The sequence below is a fragment of the Alosa sapidissima genome, chromosome 2, assembly GCF_018492685.1.
Source record: "Alosa sapidissima isolate fAloSap1 chromosome 2, fAloSap1.pri, whole genome shotgun sequence".
Classification (NCBI taxonomy): Eukaryota; Metazoa; Chordata; class Actinopteri; order Clupeiformes; family Clupeidae; genus Alosa; species Alosa sapidissima.
This window is the reverse complement of record NC_055958.1, coordinates 10,665,526-10,683,490: the sequence shown is the minus strand read 5'-3', so window position 1 is coordinate 10,683,490 and position 17,965 is coordinate 10,665,526. Positions and strand designations below refer to the sequence as shown.

The window sequence follows — 17,965 nt, the reverse complement described above, 5'->3', positions numbered from 1 at the left end:
AACTGCCTGCTTTGTAATTCTTGTAGAAGTAAACCCAACAGTAGGCTAGCTAAACTAGTGTCTGACATCTTCACGACCTCCATTCATGTTCTTGGGCCAGCGAACCAGTGGGCTGGTCTGTATGTAAATTTTGGGGCGTGACAAATGTACAGGCCAGAGCCAAATAGGGCACCACTTCAGAGTTTGCGTAAACTCTGAGCTTCTTTTGGATTCGCCCGTTTTATGGCGGGTGTTTCGAATTGTGAGGTTTGCACAGAAAGGAGGCGTGGATGGGGTTTTGAACTTCTCTGTATCTCCATTTCACCCACTGAACTATCGTTATTCATCTATGACAAGGTAAACTCGGTTTTGCATTCTATGACCCCTTTAAAGTGAATGGTCTGAAATTTCTCAGGTTAATATATATTATGATTATGATGACACCCAATGGCCCTGCCTTGCATTGTGCCCCCACCTGGCCAAGGAAGTAAATGTGCCAGAAAATAAAATGAAAAAACGAATAGCACATGCATCAAATATGTACATTTCACAAACGCATCACGTTGGTGCTTTGTTGGATTGCGAAATGTCACGGGTTGCGGCTATATTTTATTTATTTATTTTTCATTGGACCTGACTTAGCCTTTTTTGAGGTGGTTCCCATGGTCGAAAACTCATGAAATTTGGTACACAAGTCAGTCGTAGAGCCCGCTACTCAGTTACAGAGGCTTTGGCCCTGGGTGTGGCCCACAGACTCTATAGTGCCACCTTAGGTGACTGATCCTGTGGTTGGCATATACTTTCAGCTACACACACCAAATTTGGTAGGTGTATGTATCTCCCCAAGACAAACATCTTTTGTATATATACATTGCATTAGCCACGCCCAACAGGAAGTGAGGAAATTGGGATTTTGTGCGTTGTAGACATGATCAATTTTTACGCACTTTTCCTAGACGATGGATCCAATTCATGTCAAAGTTGGTATACATGATGACAAGATGCTCCTGGTTCTAAATTGTGAAACCTTTTTTGATATGTTGTAATTTGACGAAATGGTGAAACTATACATTTTAACTCATAGTCGGCCATTTGAATGACCTAAGTCAAGTTGCAGGGGAAGAATATGTTCATGCACAAACTTTATTGTAATTTACGACCATTCAAAGCAAAACTGAGCCTGTTCTGACAAATGACCGACAATTACTTCACACATTTCCCAACTCTGGCTACTGGATGTGCCATCCCGCCACACAGAGAGATACAATGTTTTACTCGAGAACCTGAACACTAAGTTCAATAGGAGTTTATCTGACTTTGCAAAGATGAAAAGAGAACAGGTGATGCAGGTCTACTACTGTGAATGAATTCAAATTTGATCGTAACAAATAGGGTTGGGTATCGTTTGGGTTTTATCCGATACCGGTGCTAAATCGATACTTTTAAAACGGTTTCGGTGCCGAAACGGTGCCTGAACCGGTACTTTGTTTTTAAAATGTTTTAAATTAAAATGGTCTGAAGCATGAATTGCTTTTTTTTTAATTGATAAGACAAATTTGAACATGAAATTGAACTGTTATATTCAATTTACTATCAATATCTCATTGCTCCTACGAATAATACATTTAAATGTTAAAACAGCTTGCCATGCATGCACACACAATGGTAAGCTCTGCTTTCAAGTTTACCCAGTGTAGGCAGTTTGCCATAAGGTATGTTAAAACAGCTTGCCATAGAACTGCCAGGTCATGGACAACGGCATTTGCAAGCAAGATAATCTAACAGGGACTCTACTTTCCAGTTAATTCAGTGTGTTCCCAAATGCTTCAAGAAATGTCATGTCTTAACCCATAACACGCAATTTTTAACATGTTAGGCTACATGTCGGTGTTGAAGTGTTTAGATTCCCAGCACTAGCCTAGTAGGCATTTTAACAGCAACTATGGCTATACGCACCACAACACCAGTCAGCTGAGTTTAATTAGCGATAATGTACGGAGATGGTTTCGTAGCCTCTTTGACAGCTCAGTGACATCAGGTATGTAACATACATATTTATGTTTTTGCCAGCTAACTTTTAACATGATCTTCATATTCATTGTGATGCTATATGGGCCTCATCCACATGAAAGATTAATATCATGCCATTATGTTGTTTATAACACACCGTGAAATAAAGTTTTCACCTTACAACTTTGCTGATAACATTTCAAATGTGCCAGTTAGCACATTAGCAAGGATATTGTGTAAAGTATAGGCTACTGTTGATGTTGTTTCATAGCCTTTTGCTTGTGTGTAGTTAGGCCCACTGCTAGATTTTGACAGGAGCTCACGATATCGCTTTAAAGTAAGCTACTTGGGCTCACGCAAGCTGTCAAACACTGTCCACTCGCCTACGTGGTGCACCCCTCTGGTTTATACATCCAGTGTTTATGTTAGCTAACTGTATCTGGATGTGTTACTATCAGAGCAAGACGTTAGAGATGGCGCATGACATGCAGTGATGCCTCGTATAAAAAATAAATAAAAAAAAAACGCTATTTAAGCACCGAAATGAGGCACCGAAATCCACGTTGTTATTCGATGCAGTTACTACCGTTTGCGTCGGCACCGGTGCCATATTAGAACCGTGTTTCGGTGCCCAACCCTAGTAACAAATCAGTTTGCGTTTGCCATATGTAATGTACCCTATGTCATGTACATTTTAACATAACCACACTATGCGATTCATGTTTTATTTAAAGAAGCACTATGCAGGTCTGGTTATTCCTTCGCTGTTTCTGAGTTTTCGCTGGATTTGGGCTCGCATTTTTCACTACACAGCTCCCCCTGCAGCTGCGGTAGCAAGTGACTGCTACGCTAAACCCCCACTAACTAGCGAGCTAGCCATCAAGAAACCAAGCTAAACACATACAGGGCTCACAATAAAACGGTCACGCAAACACATTGTTCAAGAGACTATCAAACCACATTACAAAGTTCACCCAAGGTAGGCTACTTACTTATAATTTCAAGAGCAACAAAGCCAAGTCGGCGTCCGTTTTGCAGTCTTCTTCGAAACTACAATCTGACTACATTTTCGAGGCGCGATTGGATACTTCCACTGATAGTCCATGGGCCAGAGCAGAAGTTGGTATCACCAAAGGTGGCAAAATCTAGCAATGATTTTCGTAATCCTCTATGTCTGAGAGATATGTTTTGGTATGATAACCTTTTCTAAGTGGTAGCTTAGTTGTATTTTTACTGGCTTTTATAACCATACCCAGTACAATTCACAATACATGCCTATGTGTAGGTATAGGTGTATGCAAGTGTGTGGGATGATGCAATATGTCTTAATCTATGTTATATCATATGTAGATGGCATAAGCTTTTAGAAAATATACAGTTTAGATGGATAATTTAGCTTTCCATGAATTACATAGGCTAAAATGTATCCGTCATACACTTTTTCACCTAGATAATATAGGATTAGATAGAGGCAAAAGACTAAAAGTGGGTGGGTCAAATCCAAACTCTTGCTATATCACATCTAGAATATATAGACTTCTCAGAAAAATATATTTTAGGGTAATTCATCTGTTTTCCTTAATGATACCAAAACTATAATGATCGGACATGCCATGATATTTCAATTCTAAAGAGAATGCATGTAGATCCTGCATAACCATTAGGCCTAAATTCAGTTTTTTTCAATTTGTCTGGAACTAGATTTCTTTTCTGAACATTCTACAGTACAAATATAAACTGCCAACTTAAGAGTGTGTTGGTCAGTGTTGCCAGATTGGGCGGGTGCCCGCCTAATTGGGCTTCTTTTGACTTCGTCGGGTGGGGGAAAATAAGCTTTAGGTGGGCAAATAAAATTTTGAGTTGAATGGTTCTCTATGACAAAATCGTTGTTGGGGTGTTTTTTTGCTGAAGAGGGCGGGTTTTTGAGCGTGAATGGGCGGAAATCACTCAACCCAATCTGGCAACACTGGTGTTGGTGTTTGCTGGGCCACAGGGCCAGTATGTGGATCAAAAAGTTCAATCATGTCAGTAATTCCATTCAAAATGTGAAACTTGTATGTCATATTCATTCATTAAACACAGACTGATATTTCAAATGTTTTAATTATTTTCATTTTGAAAATAATTATTTTCATTTTTCATTTATTATAACTGACAACTAATGAAAATCCCAAATTCAGTATCTCAGAAAATTAGAATATTACTTAAGACCAATACAAAAAAAGTTTTTTTTAGAAATGTTTGCCAACTGAAAAATATGAACATGAAAAGTATGAGCATGCAGCACTCAATACTTAGTTGGGGCTCATTTTGCCTGAATTACAATGCGGCATGGCATGGAGTCGATCAGTCTGTGGCACTGCTCAGGTGTTATGAGAGCCCAGGTTGCTCTGATAGTGGCCTTCAGCTCTTCTGCATTGTTGGGTATGGCGTATCACATCTTCCTCTTCACAATACGGTCAGACGAGTTTGCTGGCCAATTAAGAACAGGGATACCATGGTCCTTAAACCAGGTACTGGTTGCTTTGGCACTGTGTGCAGGTGCCAAGTCCTGTTGGAAAATTAAATCTGCATCTCCATAAAGTTGGTCAGCAGCAGGAAGCATGAAGTGCTCTAAAACGTCCTGGTAGACGGCTGCGTTGACCTTGGACCTCAGAAAACACAATGGACCAACACCAGCAGATGACATGGCACCTCAAACCATCACTGACTGTGGAACCTTTACACTGGACTTCAAGCAACGTGGATTCTGTGCCTCTCCTTTCTTCCTCCAGACTCTGGGACCTTGATTTCCAAAGGAAATGCAAAATTTACTTTCATCAGAGAACATAACTTTGGACCACTCAGCAGCAGTCCAGTCCTTTTTGTCTTTAGCCCAGGCCAGAGCGGTAGATAAAACAGAGTGGCGACACTCCCATAGACTTCCATAGGAAACAATGGCGGCGCTTTTTCCCGGCTACTTCCACGTTATGCTGAGCTCAAGTTCCTAACTTTGACATTCACGGCTTTAGCCCCATTCACATCCATTGCTTTCTGCCTGATATCGTCAGTGGTAAGTAGACGAAGGTACGACGTTTTTTTAATTGGCATATGCATTTCCTATACCAACTGCACTAGTAGATACTGATATTGTTCTTTGAGGTTTATGTGCTGCTTGTTTAACTGATATTTATAGCTTAAATGTTGACCGAGATTTCAAAGCTAAAAGTTAGCCTGCAAACCTTGATGTGGAGAGAGGCTAGCTCAAAGATAATGTTCCTATGTCAATAATGAATTTCAGACAAAACACATTTGGTTAGCCTATTGTAGTAGGGCAACTTTAGATGATAGGTTGGTTGTCAACAGATTTTTATAATGCTAGAACTATATATTTTAAACTTGATTGCGTTAGCTTACGTTAGCTAGTCAGCTCATTCACATACATAGCAAAGATTCTATAGTTAACTTTAGAATCTTTGCTATGTATGTGAATGAGCTGACTAGCTAACGTAAGCTAACGCAATCAATAATCATCAAAATTAAAATAAATAAACACTTGAAAAATATCATAATGAGTAGAATAAATGTATACATTATACAAGTTTCACTTTTTGAATGGAATTACTGAAATAAATAAACTTTTTCATGATATTATAATTATATGACCAGCACCTGTATTTTGTGACGAATGTAGCAAGTATTTGAAAGGTCAAAGGACAAAAGAGAGTCTAACAAAATGCGCAGAGTTAAGACCTGATGACAAAATCAGAAGAGCAGCCGTCAGGAAAGGTTACAAAAGAGTACTATCCAGTCGTGACTTAGTAGCAGCAGAAGGCCATTACCATAGATCCTGCTACAGGGCGTACACAAAGGAAGATTCAGACATAGACAAAGATGAAACTAACTTGTCCTGCAAATGTGTACGGACCTGCAAACTTCCTGACTGCTCCTGCCTTTCAAACAAATTAAAGTGCACGGAATTGTGTAGGTTACAAACTTGTAGCAATCAGATAGAGGAAGAGGAGGATGAGGAGAACATAAATGCCAGTCTGGATGAATATGATGATAGTGACGAAGATTAAAAATATATTTTTGAGTCCTCATTAATCTTGTCTTCAAACGTTTGAGCACATCCACCTATAAATTCCACTGTAGCCTAAAGTTGAGCCATTTTTGCAGTCAAGACATTATGGTCTCTATCAAAGCCAAACATGCCTATTCAGCCATTTAATCCATATATTTTCTAAAAGCCCATACTCTCTAGATGTCACAAAACATGAGTTTGGACTTGATCCACCTTTTTCCATCCTTTTGCATGTATATATTAATGTATTATATAGGCGAAAATGTGTACATTTTATTTAATTTAGCCTGCATCATTAACTCATTGAGTGCCAAAAATGTAATATTACGTTTTTCCTTCCCATGCGTTGAGTGCCAAAAACGTAATATTACGTTTTTAGCTTCTTTTTTTTAAATTACGAAACTAGACACTCTAACACACCTTATATGTGATTTTGGGAACTCTGTGATGAATGGAAATGAAATATATGACGATCGAAAACTGAATGAAAACTCATGAAAATCTGGACATTTTATCATAACTCGGTTGCCGCTTTGGGTCGAATCAGTGACGCATGCACGTCAGGTCAAAACCAGGCCATTTTCGTGGGTCTATCACTAGGTGGCAGTCTCGCCAGGTCTCGCTGATCACTTCCCGGAAAGTTTACACAAGTAAGTAACAGGCAACACTTCATATTTCATGAAAGACGTTATATCTCCATTTCTAGAAAAAAACAGCGATTTTGATGAAAACTAGCCACTGTTTAGCTTGGGATTTCTCAGGAACAGAGGCGTGTAGAAATACGCGGTTTGCACCCACCGAGAGCTTAAAGTCTCACCTTTTAATCGAGCCATTGTATGTGTTCATAGCTATAACACAGAATATGCTGTGGCTGTAAAAAAATCATCAACAATGGTCTAGATTGCTGGCAATCTAGGACAAAGCTCCCGAAAACAGCTTGGCATTCAATGAGTTAATGAAAAACTAAATCATCCATCTAAATTTTATATTTTCTACAAGCCTATGTCATGTAGATGTGGTATAACATGGATTAAGACATGTCCCACCTTCCTCCAGACTGTGAGGCACCCATATCTGTACATAGGCTTGCATTGTATAATTTACTGTGTGCAGGTATACAAGCTAGGAAAAATACAACTAAGCTACCACTTAGAGAGGGTTATCATACCAAATAATGTCCCTCAGGCATGGAGGATTACAAAAATCATTGGTAGATTTTGCCACCTCAGGTGATACCGATATGTGATTTTTTTAGGTCCTGGCCCATGGACTATGATCCACCGAGTCACATCCGGATTTACCCAGACCGGGTCCAGAAAGTTGCATATTCGTTTTTTCCGCGGAGAAGCGATAGTGGGAGACTAAGCACCCACCAAATGACCCAGAAAGTGTTGTAGAACCATCTTGTAGACCACTCTCTACCTGTAAAATTATGGTCATTTTTGCTAAAATTGTTGCATAGTGCTTCTTTAAATTGTCCAATGTGTGGCCCTTGACTTACTTTATCAAAGTAATGTGGCCCTCCGGGGGAAAAATGACCAATCCTGAGCTAGTTGGTTCCAACCACCTCAATGAGCTATACTAGGCTAAACGCTGGGTGCGTCAGATTGAGATTCTGCATGCAGAGATGAGGAGGGTATGTATCATCACAGCAAATAAGCTTGTATCCCAGAATGTTCCTATAAACTTGATGCCTTCATGCGTAGTGCAGCAGATTAATGGCATATTTCAAGAGAATCGTTCAAATTGGTATAGAAGCATGAAATTTGGCACTCTCTAAGGGTCACTTTTTGGGAAAAAGGCGCTGGCCACCCAAAAATTCAACATGGCGGCAGGGCTCCGAACCGGTTCAAGGAACGAAAACCGAAAACGAACGGAATTTTACGAGGAGCGGAAACGGAAACGAAAACAAAATGGTCTTCAACTGTTCCGGAACAGAAACGTTATTCTGAAATCCACAAAACCGGTTAATAATGTTTTTTTTTTGTTCTCTATATAACAGCCTAAAAATTTGATTTCTGCAGTTTGAAAAAAAAAAAAAAAAAAACGAATAAATGGACCTTTGGTCCAAATGTGTATATTTTGTCTTGCTGTTGTAATGTAACCTATCCGTCTGCCACTAAGGATCTTAGGCCAGCTCGTAGCGTAGGCTACTGAAACTTGTTTGGAAATTGTTTGTAGCCTATGCGTAATAGCCTATTTTGCCTGTCCACGCCTTGTCGTTTTAAAGTCGGGATTTGAAATGTTTGCGCAATTATAGCCTATTCTATGTAGAAGAGTTAAACTGGAAATTTGAGATAGGCCTTGTCAGCAACAGACAGGTTCGTTTATAAACAGGGTTGGAATTATAGCGCAAGCATTTGAAGATCTCCATATGGATAAAACTTAGGCTACAACCAGGTAAGGAGTTTAGCACGTATCCAGAAATATTTTTGATAAGAAATTATTTATAGGCATAGGTTAGGCCTACAGTAAGTCTGTAGGCTATGGGATGGATAGCCCATCTGAATGTTTTTGGATGCCGCCTGTGATTTTATTATTTTTGGGCATAGCTACGGTATAGGCTAAATCAAGGGGAAATAATGAGTACCAGGCACGCCTGCAGGTGTACGTCCGTACGCACTGTGCGTACCATCAGGCTACTCAACAGTGAGAGAAAATGTCCCTTGTGTGTATGTGTATTCACACCAAATTGGCCTACCATACCTTCCCAACTATTTACCATTTTCTATTACGTAAAGTTAGTGAACACGTTATCAAAATGAACGTGCACAGATTTTGTTTGAGCAGGAGAGAGAATACGCACGCAGGCACGCAATAGGCTACTTGTTGTTTTCTTTTACTCGACTATCTATATATGGTTATCAGCACACAATGTTGAGCTAATTCACTAACTCAATACTCATCATGGATATCACAAGTTTTAAACAACGAAAACAGAAAGGATGGATGCGGCAAAGCTAGGAGTTATTCCAGATGGACAAGAACAAGGTAGGCAATTGGTGTGCTTGTCAGAACGTTAGACTGCACTAAAGCCAGACGTCACGTTACGCTAGAACAAAACTAAAGGTAACTTTAGCCTGTATAGGGCTGTATCAATAGCGTACCATAGCATTAATTCCTACAGGCGCCCCTGATGAGTACGTCTATTAAGGTAAAGTCCACAAAAATAGACTTGATAGGCCCGCCAAACACTGCCGGAACTTTAAGAACGAATGATATTTTGCGTTCCGAACCGGTTCAGGACCGATATGTTGGTGGCGGAACGCATGCAAGAACGAAAACGAAAACATAGGCCTACCTGAACCGTTCGGAACGGAATGTTTGAAAAATAATTTCGTTTTCAAGCCCTGCATGGCGCTATTTCTGTCAAATGTCATTATGTCAATCGTTCAAACAGTGATGTAGGCATAACATTTTGTGAAAATACTCTCTTAAGAATGTTTTTTTTTTTGGAAAATGTCCTTGTCCCTCAAAAATTCAAGATGACAACCATTTTTCAAGATGGCCGCCATTTCTCTTGAATCCTTACATCAATTTTTCAAATGGTGATGCTAGATGTAGTTAGATAGCCGCACCTGAATTGACAGGTTGTGCCAGCACGGGAGAGCCGAGCCAAGGGTAAGCGGGGCAATACATGACTTGTTCATGTATGCTTACCTGGAAGGTGTACAGATCACACGGGACTTAAATGGCACTGGATGAATGATCTAGCTAGGTGTAGGTGACCCAAACCTAGTTGTATCCCATACTTGAATGTGTACTATGTCTTTGATTGAGGTGGTAAAAGGATAACCCCTCGGCCTTAATCAGACAACAATCCCCCAAAATGGCAAATGAAAATCCCATGTCAGCCAAGAGATCAACTGATTGAATGAAATGTTGGCCACAAAGGAACCCCTCCTATCACCACCTACCCATCATGTTTCTCAACATGATGGCTATAAAATGATTGCCACCAACATTCCACTCTTTCACAATAGTGACCTGGAGATCCTTGAGAAGTTTGTGGTCCTGCTATATGATCGATCAAGCACAGCTGTCAGTGTAGATGAGGCTAGACTTGACATGTTTGCCCGAAAGCAGTTGTTTTAGATTGGGTTTCACTTGCACAGAACTGTGCAATTGCAAATGTGAATAAAAAAGTAAGTTTGCAGTGGGCGAGAGCCGATTTCCTAATTCTGGACCATGATGTATATGAACACCTTCCTGGATATGTTGCCCCCAATACAACACTTGCTGACTGCCAAGCAGGGAGGCTATTAAAGCAACACTCACTTTGAAAAATGCCTTGAATTTTTGCAATTGCCTTTTTCTAAAAGTGTGGGCGTTAGAATATTTTTGCTAACATGCATGTGTGCATCAGTGTACATACTACCGAAATGACGGCCATCTTGGAAAAGGTCTCCATCTTGAATTTTTTATTGGCCATCCAGTTTTTTTCAAAAATTGGCCTTAACAGAATATTTGTGGCATATTTTCTGTATCACTTTTTGGAAACAGTGGCAATGAACATAGGACAGGAATGGCAGCCATCTTGAAAAATGGTTTCCATCCTGAATTTTTGAGCGAAACATACCTTTTCCCAAAAGAGTGTTCCTTGAAGAGTATTTCTGCCTAATTTTATACTTGCATCACCATTTGAACAATTGAAATGATTAATATTCGACAGGAATGGTGGCCATCTTTAAAAATGGCGGCCATCTTGAATTTTTGAGGGACAAGCATTTTTTCCCATTAACATTTCCTTTAGAGAGTATTTGTATCAAATGATATGCTTAAATCACTGTTATACTGTTGAATAATTGATATAATAAGCATTGAATAGCAATGGCGGCCATCTTGAAAAATAGCCGCCATATTGAATTTTTGAGTGGCCAGCGTCTTTTTCCAAAATATTGGCCCTTAGAGAGTATCTGTGCCAAATTTCATGCTTCTATACCAACGTGAACGATTTTTTTACTAATCTGCTGCACTAGCAGTGGTAAATGCAATATTGTGGCAGGGAGGAGTGCATCTGGAGAATAGAGTGTGCTTGACCTAAAAAGTTTAACTAGTACAGTATCAACCTTTATGTACATGAGTGAAGCAAGGACATGGGAAGACTTTTGCATTGTAATGTTAAGTTCTGTTCTAGTGTGCGGTCCGTGCAGCCATTGAGGGGCGCATCCTTGTCCTGGAAGGACTGGAAAAAGCTGAGAGGAATGTGCTACCAGTTCTAAACAACCTGTTGGAGAATAGAGAAATGCAACTGGAGGATGGACGATTTCTTATGGCGGCACAGCGCTATGACAAACTCCTAGAGGTAGACCTTTCCTTGCCCATTTTATCAGTACTTGAAGGTTGTATAAATATCTGAAATTAAAAGAAAAAGAAATTACAGTGAAGATACAGATTCAGACAGATACAGATTCTAAGCTGTAATATGTGTTTGTATTTGTCTCTCAGAATATGCTTCAATGTGTAAACCTGAAGTGTTTTGCTATCACTATTGGCTTAAAATGTAACAAAAAGATAGAACCAAAAGGTATTTGAGAGTAGTATTATGTAATGTCTACAGGAGCACACCAAAAAGGAACTTGATTCTTGGAAAATTGTACGTGTGAGTGAGGATTTCCGTGTTATTGCCCTGGGGCTGCCTGTTCCAAGATACACTGGGAACCCACTTGACCCACCTCTACGATCACGCTTCCAAGCTCGAGACATCTACTACCTCCCTTTCAAGGTGTGCTGGTTTAAGTGCTATGCTGTTTAGAACATTAGTCAGTATGACATTGGTAAAGCAAAAGCATACAAATCAAACTGTTTGGACTTGTTTACTTAATGAAGGTTTTTATTGTAGGACCAGCTGGAGTTGTTATATGTTATAGGACCAAATGTTGCAGCACAAAGGTGAGGAACTTCTCCCATCTATTTACAGTAACCAACAAATATATTTCTAAACAGCTAGTTACATTAATACACAGGATTAGATGTTAAAATCCCTTGTGCCAAAATCCAAGGTAAAAACACATTCAGAAGCCCCTGCTCAAGTTTAACTTTAAAAGGCACACTACCCACAAATCCGCCAACAAATGGTCACAAACACAATACAAATGGCCCATCCAACAGCAGTATATAGCATGCGGCATGTCATTGGGGTTATCAAGTGGGCACCCTCATTCACCGATTTTTCGTTAAGTTAGGCCCACGACACCTCATGAAGGCTTATCAGTGAAACCAGCATCCTGGAGACACTCCCCTCCATGCTGCCACCATATTACCACATTGAAATATCCAATACCCAAAATACTCTTAACCAGCCCAGGCATGGTCAAGGGTTGGCTAGGTTGGTCCGTCCCGTTGATGTGGACTGAACCATAGCCATAAAAACCCTGGCCAACCAACCATCAACCTAGGCACAGCTCATCACAAACACAAAGCAAATTAGCCAGTTAGCTTAGCCAGTTAGCTTAGGCCCCATCACAAACACAAAACAAATTAGCCAGTTAGCTTATGCCCCATGCTGCCACCATATTACCACAACAAACATCCAAATACCCTTAACCAACCTAGGCATGGTATAAGTTGGCTAGGTTGGTCCGTCCCGTTGATGCGGACTGAACCATAAACCATAAAAAACCTTAGCCAAGTACCATCAACCTAGGCACAGTCCATCACAAACACAAAACAAATGAGCCAGTTAGCTTACCTTAGCTTGCACCCCAGGAAGGGTAACTTCTCCTTACCCACAACCATTCGCTTGCCCGTTCATGTTGTTAAAGACAACCACCTGCCTTAGACTTCGACCACAAATGCCCAATTCAGACAGCAAGCCAATAGCAGATCTGGCCACAAACCCACGTGCACCGATTTCAATAGGCCTTAATCATGCACTCCAACCTCGCTTGGCTTCCTCCTCTGCTATTTCAGTGTATTTAGCTCTATTCAGCTCATTGGCCTCTTCCACTCTGTCTTCCCAAGGAACAGTGTGTTCAATGAAGTAAACTATCTTCTCTGAATCCGACCATAGAATTACGTCGGGTCGTAGTTTAGTACTCACTATATGTGGAGGTACCGCCATCTGCTGGCCAAGATCAACCTTCATTTCCCAGCCCGCCCCATTTTTCAACTGGCCGGTTTTACACCTGGCCTTCGCGGAACAAGGTCTATCCCCCTGACCTACAAAGTTAATTTGCCTTACCCCTTTACTAGCTGCTAATGAATTGACTTCTCTCCTTTTATCCACTATTGCCGCTGCCACACATTTCAATACCTGGTTATGACGCCACGTATACCGCCCCTGGGTGAGACTTACCTTGCACCCTGATAGGATATGGTGGAGACTGCCCACACACGAGCAAAGTATGCATTTATCATCCTCACCAAACCATTGACTTAAATTCTTGGGAGATGGGAGCACATCATATGTAGCACCTAACATAAATCTGATCCTACCAGCTTCCATACCCCATAGATCTTTCCATTTAATCCGTCTTTTTCCCACCCCTTCCCAGTTCATCCACTGCCCTTGTTTTGCCTGCGACACTGCCTTAGTACATCTTACAGCCTCCTCCTGTCTATGCATTTCCTCCACTACCATTTTCTTCTTTTCTCCTGCAGAAGCCTTACTCCACAAGGGTTTACTTACGCCCACCCCTAGACCCCCCCGCCCATGCTGCATGTGGCCCATTATATCCCTATGCTTCAATGCTGATTGAGCTTGCTTAACTGCCTGTTCTGGGTTCCACTTCCTCCCTGCATTAACTGTGGGTGCAACTTTCCTCACCACTGGGTCCTTGGACTGAGTAAGAGTCATTTCCAATCTAGCCTAGTAAATACATTAGGACATTGAAAGTGTAAGGTTGTATCTGACATCATTATGATATTGAACTTTCAACCCTTTTATGCCCCTCATATATATAAAATATAAAGAAGTACCGTTGGAATCCTTAAATGAAGCCCAGTTCAATGCCTAGCCAGCAACAGTTGTAAAGGTCATGTAAAAAAAGATGGGACAGCGCCATGTCCATGTCAAACAAATCTTTGTAGATCTGCTACAGACTATGTACATGACCTGTACACATGAGTTGGCTTGGATTGGCTTTAAAAAATGATGTGACCGCACAGACTCACCTGCATACATTAATCTGCATACACATTGATTGGCTTTAACCCTAGCAACCAACTCTATAATGTCAACCTAGCAACCAACATGATTACCCTAGCCACCATGTTATTTTGCATAGCAAACACCATATGTACCCTAGCAACGCCCTAGCAACCATCCTAATTACCCTAGCAACGCCCTAGTAACCATCTTAATTACCCTAGCAACAACCTAACAACTCTCTCTAGAATGTCAACCTAGCAACCAACATGATTACCCTAGCAACCAGTATAGCAATCACTTTATTTATGCATTTTGGCTTGTTGGATGCGTTAATGCAGATTACTTTTGATCTGTGTGCCCAATTTTCAAAAATGAGGTACCATTGCAATCCTTTTGGTGCCCTGCACCTGATCAAGCCCACGCTTGCAGTTCCTCAGAGATGCAATTCTAGTTTTTCTTTAATGTAGTCTTACCAACTGTTAACTCTGAATTTTTAAAAAGATGGGACAGCGCCATGTCCATGTCAAACAAATCTTTGTAGATCTGCTGCAGACTATGTACATGACCTGTACACATGGGTTGGCTTGGATTGGCTTTAAAATGATGTGACCGCACAGACTGACCTGCATACATTAATCTGCATACTCATTGATTGGCTTTAACCCTAGCAACCACCATAGCAACCGTGTTATTTAGTATAGCAACCACCAGTACCCTAGCAACACCCTAGCAACCATCTCAATTTTCCTAACAACAACCTAGCAACCAACTCTATAATGTCAACCTAGCAACCAACATGATTACTCTAGCCACAGTGTTATTTTGCATAGCAACCACCATATGTACCCTAGCAATGCCCTAGCAACCATCCTAATTACCCTAGCAATGCCCTAGCAACCATCTTAATTACCCTAGCAACAACATAGCAACCACCTCTATAATGTCAACCTAGCACTATAGCAACCAACATGATTACCCTAGCAACCACATTATTTTGCATATCAACCAACATGATTACCCTAGCAACCACATTATTTTGCTTAGCAACCACCATATATACCCTAGCAACACCCAGCAACCATCTTAATTACCCTAGCAACCACCTCTATAATGTCAATCTAGCAACCACAATAGCAACCAACATGATAACCCTAGAAACCACCATAGCAACCACGTTATTTTGCTGAGCAACCACCATAGATACCCTAGCAACACCCTAGCAACCATCCTAATTACCCAAGAAACAATCTAGCAACCACCACTATATTGTTACCCTAGCAACCACCTTAATAACCCTAGCAACAACCCAGCAACCACCTTATTTATCCTAGCAACATCCTAGCAATCATCTTATTTACCCTAGCAACAATCTAGCAAACACCTCTAGAATGTCAACCTAGCAACCACCATAGCAACCAATATGATTACTTTAGCAACCACCATAGCAACTGCATTGTTTTGCATAGCAACCACCAAATGCACCCTAGCAACACCTTAGCAACCATCCTAATTACCCTAGCAACCACCATAGCAACTAACATGATTACTTAGCAAACATGTTATTTACCATACCAACCACCATATGTACCCTAGCAACCATCTTAATGACCCTAGCAACACCCTAGCAACCATCTTAATTACCAACAACCTAGTAACAACAACCTAGTAACCACCACTAGAATGTCACCCTAGCAACCAACATAGCAACCAACATAATTACCATAGCAACCATTTTATTTAGCATGGCAATCACCATATGTACCCTAGCAACACCCTAGCAACCATCCTAATTACCCTAGCAACAACCTAACAACTCTCTCTAGAATGTCAACCTAGCAACCAACATGATTACCCTAGCAACCAGTATAGCAATCTATTTATGCATTTTGGCTTGTTGGATGCGTTAATGCAGATAACTTTTGATCTGTGTGCCCAATTTTCAAAAATGAGGTACCGTTGCAATCCTTTTGGTGCCCTGCACCTGGTCAAGCCCACTCTTGCAGTTCCTCAGAGATGCAATTCTAGTTGTTACTTAATGTTGTCTTACCAACTTTTTAAAACTGTTAACTCTGAATTTTTAACTTTTGTATTACTTTATTTTGTAATTTGCTTTAGAGGAAAGCATCTGATAAATTCCATGACCGTAAACATAACCATATAACTTGCCTGTACAACTATATTATTATGTATTGCTATGTAATGTAAGCAATGCTGATTTAGCCCTCTTTGAAAACAATGTTGAAGTGGTTGTTTGAGTATGGTGTACATTTACTACAACCCAATTAAAAGTTAGTTGAAAAACTCTGGATCATGTAATTAATTAATATTAACTGAGCTGTGTCAAAATATCAAGGCATTTGTTGCTGACCATGATTTAAACTGGGCTGATATTCCTTTCCCCTTCTCGTAGGGTATCACAGCTATTGTCTTTTGCAACCACCCTATGTTCACAAGAGTCTGCTAATTTGGCCTTGCCTGATTTCCCTGTGGATAACCTGGGTCCAGCTGTCAAAGTCTTGGTAAGTTCTAGAAATGTCATGATTGGGATTGTTTGAATGTTAATGTAATAGTCAGTTGAAATAGCCATTGGTGCTGTGAAATAATTGACTTTTGAGGTGATGAGCGACGAGCGACAAATTGTTGGCAGTGTATGTAGCTTGGGTCAGATCGAAGATCTTAACACTATACGGACAGTCTAAACCATTCTCAGTTTCTCCCTGCATTCTTGGAGCCCTCATCAGGTTTGATTTATTAATCCTTTTTCAAGGTCTGAATATTCACATTAGGCTGTCAAATGCAAATGTTTTTTCTTAATCACGAATAATCGCTGAATTTTAATAGTTAACCACAATTAATTGCATGTTTTATGATTCTATTATTATTTTTATTTTGCATTTCAGAACGTTTTAAGTCCATATTAATAATGTAAAGCATTTCTTACCAGTGTGTCTTGATCAAATGAATGCAAAGAAAGTTATCAAACTTATATGAACTTAACTTCAAGATTTATTTGATTTATTATTTTTTTATTTGATTTATTTCATACGTTTTGGCAGAACCGACTCAGTGCACACGGGTAAAAAGTCAAGCGAGTGCAAGATTTTTAGTTGATTATCGTGTCTGACCTCAACAATAAAGACTGCCTCTGTAGAATGCAGTTTGGGGGGGGAGAAAAGAAAAGAAAGGAAAAGTGGAAGAGGAATGAATCCATAGTGTTGGAAAAAGTGGTGCTGTGAAGAATAATAGAAAGAGGGGTTTAGAGTCTGAAGGGGAAGGGGAAAGGTATTGTAGTTGTAGGGAGTCACTTGGAGGCTGTAAGGGTCATGGGTTCGAGTGGGCTCAGTAGCCAAGTTAAATTTTTAAGAAAGATATATACAGTGGGGAGAATAAGTATTTTGAACCCATGCTAAAGTTGACTAAAAAGAGGAATATAAAATAATCTGTTAGAAATTGATCTTAATGCCTTAATTAAAAAAAATGATTAAAAATCCAACCCGAACACCAATTTTAGTGAATGAAGAATGTATCGTAAATAAATAAATGTTCTTCCTTAAAATACAGAGGTAATAAGTATTCGACCCCTATGTTAAATTCCTATAGAGGCAGGCAGATTTTTTTATTTTGAAAGGCCACTTATTTTATGGATCCAGGATACTATGCATCCTGATAAAGTTCCCTTGGCCTTTGGAATTAAAATATCCCTACATATACTTATATTATATTATCAAATACTTATTCTCCCCACTGTATATATATATAAAAAGGGAGGGGGGGCAAAAGAACCATGGTAGTGTCCGGTAAGCTAAGGTTGATGGACTGTG

General features: G+C 40.1%; 1 protein-coding gene across 2 annotated transcripts in view; it reads left to right on the top strand.

Moving 5' to 3' along the window:
• vwa8 (von Willebrand factor A domain containing 8) overlaps window positions 1–17,965 on the top strand; it is a 201,987-nt gene that overhangs the window by 22,704 nt on the left and 161,318 nt on the right. For both annotated transcript variants that reach the window (XM_042065280.1, XM_042065290.1), the window contains exons 5-8: window positions 11,190–11,357; window positions 11,613–11,777; window positions 11,895–11,944; window positions 16,555–16,663. In XM_042065280.1, coding sequence (XP_041921214.1) covers window positions 11,190–11,357; window positions 11,613–11,777; window positions 11,895–11,944; window positions 16,555–16,663 — 492 coding nt within the window. The remainder of the gene's footprint in view (window positions 1–11,189; window positions 11,358–11,612; window positions 11,778–11,894; window positions 11,945–16,554; window positions 16,664–17,965) is intronic.